Below are 6000 nucleotides of genomic sequence, written 5' to 3'. Positions count from 1 at the left end.
ACACTCACAACTATTTGCTTCCATGGAAGCAACCATGTTTTCACTCTTCTAAATATATATATATATATATATATATATATATATATATATATATATATATAGCTTATATGTATTATTTATATTCATATAGCATTATACATACATTCTTGTTTGTGAAATTCCCTTTTGTCTTGTGAACAGGGAATTCCAACCGTAGCATCTCCCACCATCTATCCAACCACCTTTACTCATTTCCCCAACTCTCCCCTCTTTTCCCACTATTACCACACTGAAACACTCCTACTTTGACTTGCTCTCTTCACTTCAGCTGAACATCTGACGCCTCTCGTTGCAAAAACACAGATACACTGGGCTAAGCAGGAAAACGCACCTGCTAGACTCCATCTTAACCAAGTATTTTTCAACTACTAAACTAATTATTTCCATTACATCATATTAAGCTTGCCCAAGGCTTACCATGTTGATGTTTAATATATTTGGATATCTTTGCTGTCAGAGATTTGTAAATCGACGATAGTTTATAGCTATCTAACACTAGTGTTGTAACATTGCTAGTCATTTATCTGTACCTCACAAGTGCCTGCATGGTTAATAACATGTAAATCTGTGCATCTATTCCTCTCTGTCATCGCGATGATGTGTACATGGACAATGTTATGAGGACGATGGTAAAAAGGGATGTGAGTGTCACATCCATTTAGCTGTCTCCACCATAAAAAAATGGCAGGCATCTAGCAGTGATGTCCAGGGGAAAGGTGATGATGACAAAAGGCAATTTTTGGATCATGGATGTTCTGTCCGTTCCAGATGTCTACGTTGACGTTTAATGCGGTACTGTGTTTGAGAATCCAGAGGTCAAAATATAATCTGGCCATCCAAGTGCTGCAGAAAACCATTCAGGTGTCTTAAATCCATAAATCCAGAGGTCCAGGCATCTGAGTCTTGCTGCTTGAGGTCCGGAGGCGGAGGAGTAGGAGGATGGGCAGATGATGAAGAGGTGAAGGTAACCATCTACCTATGTGATTATCCATTTTCTCCCACATGTCCAGGTATGTCAGGGCTGGGGTTTTCTTGGGGAAAAGGTGGTAGGGGTTGGTTAATCATCCTGTGTGTGATGCGCGAGCGTGCCCTCCTTCCACTGCTACGACACCTCGCTGCCAAACACCTCCAGCACCAGCGGGGTGAGCTGCATGCTGTGCTCGGGCTGGAAGGAGAGCGAGCGGTACTGCTTGGAGTGCTCCTCGTTCAGGCTGCGCAGGTCGGCCAGCTTCTGGATCATCTTGGCGTAGAGGAGGCGTCCACCCGGGTGATTGACCCGGATGTAGGCCTGCAGTGTCTCTGAAAGATGGTCCTGGAGCTGCTCGATCCGGCTGTGGTCCTGGACACCGGGGCGATCTGCCATGAAGGAACAGAGAGGGGGCAGTGCAGGGAGCGTGCATGTGCCCATGATGAGGGAGGTCACAGAGCAGAGGAGGTGGAGAGACAAGCAGGAGTCAGGGAGGGGTGCAGGTAGAAAGCAGAGGAGAGTGAGGTGGGACAGCGGACGAAAAGAAAGAGAGGGAGAGAAAACAACAGAAAAAAAAGAAAACATTAGTGGCTCGTGGTCACACAGCAGTCACATTTTATCATATGGAATGGCTACAGTAGTCAGTATTTACATTTCTACATTTCCAGCACAAAAAATAAAAACATTGCTACTACTTTCTACTTCATCAGTTAGTCTTGCTCACAGCATGTTCTTAATTTTAGGTCTTTTGTTGCTCCTGTTCCAACTTGTTTGAAACATGTTGCTGCATCAAATTCAGAATAAGCAGATACTTACAAAAATGAATGAAGCCGATGAGGTCAGACATTAAATATGAAAAAGGATTAGCAAGTTGTTGCATTCAGTTTTATTTCTGTTTTACACAGCGCCCAAACTTGTTTGGAATCTGGGTTTTAAACGTTTCTGGTACCTGTGGAACAAGAAAGCAAGAACCGAAGAGGCTCGGCTACCTGCTTCTTTTCAGTGAAACACATCCAGCAAAGCCATCTTCACTGTAAGCCTGCTGCTCACAGCGATCATCAGTCTCTATACTGAAGATGGTCCTTTGTGACAGGAACAGTACAAGTTCAGCTGAACTTCATGCGCCTCAGTTTAACACCTATGACGTGCTGATTGTAGCATTGACAAAATGCTTTCTAAAACCTTCTCAGAGTGTTAAGATTCACTCCGTTAATCTGACAACATGTGAGCTCACGCAGGCGACTCGCCCTCTCAACACTCACTAACTGACATCAGTGTTACCTTTTAAAAAACATCTCCTCTTCCTTTGGCTTTTATTTTATCATTTGCATTTATTTAAGAAATGCAAAGTTACTGCCCCATAATAACCTGTATTTCACTCAGTTTTACAATTAACAATTTCACAATACAATTAGTCATTAATGCAGGTCTTTGTGATCTCTGAAGAGGCTTTTAGGGAGCCACTTTTCATCTCCTGAAATTACCCCGTGTATATTTTTAAACCCCGCAAATACTGTTAATGTCTCACAGGAGCAAGCCATTCATACACACACAGTCACTGTTTTGCATTGTGCTGCTCTTTACTCTGCCTTAAGCTTTTGAACTCATATTTTTTGCTTGGTTTTTACTCCCTTTATTTACAGGCTCTGTGCGTAGTCATTACAGACACACTAAGCTGTTGCTTCCAAGATGTGTGCCTGTGTAAAACATAAGTAAAACACAATGTGATAATTAATAATAAGAGCCTCAGAAAGAAAGTCTGTAAGGCGTCTGTCTGTTATGATGACTGAGCTATGACTCTGAGATTGACACATCCATTGGTTCAGAGGGTTAAAGGTGGTGTTTTTCATGTATTTAAAAAGGTTTGGTGCTCAACCAGCAACGTAATAACGTTCATAAAGCTTGAGGTAGAAGGCTATAAACTGAAATTTGGATATCACATTTGTCTCATTGACTCACAGTAGTGTTAGATAGTGGAAACAAACAACCTTTGAAACGTTTGATATTGAATGAGTCTGCATCATCTACTGAAGTTGTCTTGCTGCTTGATGACCTCAATCAGTTATCATATTCATTCTCTGTTTTCAACTTGTCACTGAAAGCTCACAAGCATGAATTTCTGACGATGTGTTTTGGAGTTCTTACTTTAATCTGTTGAACAGAACGTGTTGTTCTCCAGGAAAAGCTTTTTTCATGTGTTACTGGCAGCAACCAAAAGGTGAATCGAGGTCAGCAAGCAACACAAATCCTGCGCTGAACCATTTATACCTTCCTGACATGGTGTTGTTAGTAGTTAGTCAATCTGCTAACAATCTCATTCTTAAAAATGGCTCAGCAGGAAGTATACCTACACCGCGAACACGCAAACGCACACACAAACACAGGCAGTACCTGGGGAGAGCAGGCAGATGGCCATGAGCAGCACGTGTTCCTCCTCGTGCAGGTTGAGTTTCTTCAGGCCGACCTGGAACTTCACCAGCGGCTCCAGCAGCTCCAGAGTGTGACCCGCTAAGGAGGACAACACAAACATATTAGATCTGCAGAGTAAGTGACATCTTCTTGCACTAGGGAAACATGTCGTGCTTTTCTACTGACTTATGAATGCAAGCACTCTTTATGCAGCAGTGGGCTTCAAATCTGAATCACTGCTCTCTATGTGTATACGCTGCAGACAGAAAGTATTGCTTCCTGCCCTGCATGTGTGGTTTAACAAACTGAGTGTGTGTTTGTGGTCCCTTTATTGCATCCATGAAAATACCTGAAGTCAAAACCTCATAGTAATGTGCAAGTGTGCGTAGAAAAACAGCTTGTGGGTGATCCTTGTAAGACTCCGTTATATAAGGTGGGAGGAAAAAAAAATCCCAGCTGTGTCATCTGCTCCAACTCTTTCTCTCCTTGAGAGCGCATACTTGTGTGCAAAGGCAAACCCATTTCCAAAATGTTGTCGCCTTCCTGGACACTTCCACATGATTGGGTACACGAGGAAGAAGAAGTGTGTATCGAAGATGATGTGTGATCAACTAGCAAGGGCTCTGACATTGTCTGTGTGTGCAGTCATGAGTCAGAGTCCAAACAGGCTGCTTATGCCTTCATGTATCACTTCCACACTACATTGATTTCACTGTGATGAGATGGCAGAGGAGATGCAACCAACCCTTAGTAACATCAGTGATGCAGTATTTGAAGTCAGGTCCCCCGCAGCTCCAGGACATGTCCTCCAGATTGAAGGACTGGTTTGAACGCAACATGATGATCTCAATGGCACTCGACTTCAACAGAGCGATCTGGTCTTCTGCTGTCAGCTCCCTGGAACACACAGCCAGATACAGTATGTTACTGTACTATAACTGTATTAATGTTTACGGTCAGACACAAGCACTGTCAAATTACAGCATGTTAACAGATCTGAGCTTTGGTGGTTTCTTTACTTAAGCTTCACCTTCTTTGTACTGTATCAACTAAAAAAAAATCATATTGATCTTATTTTAAGTCATGGCACATTTTACAGCTAGAACGATAAATCATTCAATATAGGCTTACTTATTAAATAGTAAAAACACTGAAGTACAGAAATGGCAAATATATATTTGAGGAAGTTGAAGTTGAAACATCTGTAGCATCTATTTTTCACTCAAAACATTTCCACCCCGAGCCTGACTTACTGTACTGACTGTACAGAGAGGAGAGCAAAGTGGACAGAAACACAGAAAAATCCCTAAAAGAACGGTGGTTTCTAGTAAGTTTTTTAAATCACTCTAAGCTATCACACACATGGACTCTTGTGGGTCCTATTCAGAATATGTGACATCCAAAATCTGGCAAATAAACACGCATTGCAAAACACTCCATAGTTAAAGTGGTACAAATTAAGTGGGATGAAAAATGACTTTGAACACACCAGAAAAACAAGCGCTCCAGATAAAATATCTAAATATGCTCAGAACTCATTTGATGTCGTATCATATCAATGAGTGTCACCACAAGGATAGACGTACGAGTATATGTGTGTGTGACTGAAAAGCACAGCATGCACAATGAACATATTACATCGTTACTGTAGCAACCGGGTGTCCAGCCCCAGGATTTGTGTGGTCATAAAAGCGTACACACAAGCACAGTACACACACAGACATGGTGTGTCTTCAGCAACCGCCCTCCTCAATACTTCATACACTCAAGTGCAGTATGTAAATAATCACATACTGACTTTTGAAGAGCAGCAACCTTCACCATCACTATCATTTCGAATGAAAATGAACTCATTGCTTCACAATTTGCCCTTAAGATTTTTTTTCTTCATGCAAGCCATTATCCACTTTGTTCTAAGCTTTTGTCAACTCAGTTCATTTCTTGGCCAGTCTTATTTTTCTTATGCTTCTTTTAAACTGCAAATGTACAGAAACTGCGTATGTGGATCTGAATATAGTGTGAATCACTGCAGTGTTACAGTATGAGTCATAAAAAGCAGCAAATGCAAATTCTAAGAACTGAGACCTGACTGAAGACAGTAGAGGGACATTTTTGACAATTTTCTCAGAAGCAAATCTGTTGGTGTTAAGGTCTGCATTTCTAACTCAAATGCTGTTGAATGGGAATACCCCTAGAATTATTAACTGTGAAAGAAAAGTAGAGCATGCATTCAGTTGAACACAAAATGCTTCTCGAAATAGGGCCCTGAGGGTCAGAGGTCTAATTACAGTTAATCTTGAGGTCCAGGAGAGGAAAATGTCTCCCCCTGACCAACGCATTGAGCTGCGTGTCAGCATATTATTGCAGTATCGTCTAGATAAACAAGAAATTCCAATTTCTTTCATATTCCCTTAAATCCCCCTGACATAACATAACATATCCATGATGCACTGCTACAAGGTCAACAGTAGGAATACATGTATGTAAATATTAAGCTATCTGCACATCAACATCTCGCCTCCACTTCTGTTAAACAACATGCGGACACACACATATGCATTATGTATACCCATATTGCTGATATG

The 6000-nt window shown here is 41.6% G+C and overlaps 1 protein-coding gene across 1 annotated transcript in view; it reads right to left on the bottom strand.

The window, feature by feature from the left end:
* Positions 1 to 322: 322 nt before the first annotated feature.
* Positions 323 to 6000, bottom strand: part of LOC121612613 (vitamin D3 receptor A) — a 68380-nt gene continuing 62702 nt past the window's right edge. Inside the window, exons 7-9 of the mRNA XM_041945624.1 lie at positions 4161 to 4312; positions 3398 to 3514; positions 323 to 1395 (exon numbers count right to left, since the gene is read on the bottom strand). Of these exons, the coding sequence (XP_041801558.1) occupies positions 1142 to 1395; positions 3398 to 3514; positions 4161 to 4312 (523 nt within the window). The 3' untranslated portion in view covers positions 323 to 1141. The remainder of the gene's footprint in view (positions 1396 to 3397; positions 3515 to 4160; positions 4313 to 6000) is intronic.

This window comes from Chelmon rostratus, chromosome 10 (genome assembly GCF_017976325.1).
Source record: "Chelmon rostratus isolate fCheRos1 chromosome 10, fCheRos1.pri, whole genome shotgun sequence".
NCBI lineage: Eukaryota > Metazoa > Chordata > Actinopteri > Chaetodontiformes > Chaetodontidae > Chelmon > Chelmon rostratus.
Note: the sequence above shows the minus strand (reverse complement) of the source record. Positions and strands in the feature narration are given on the sequence as shown.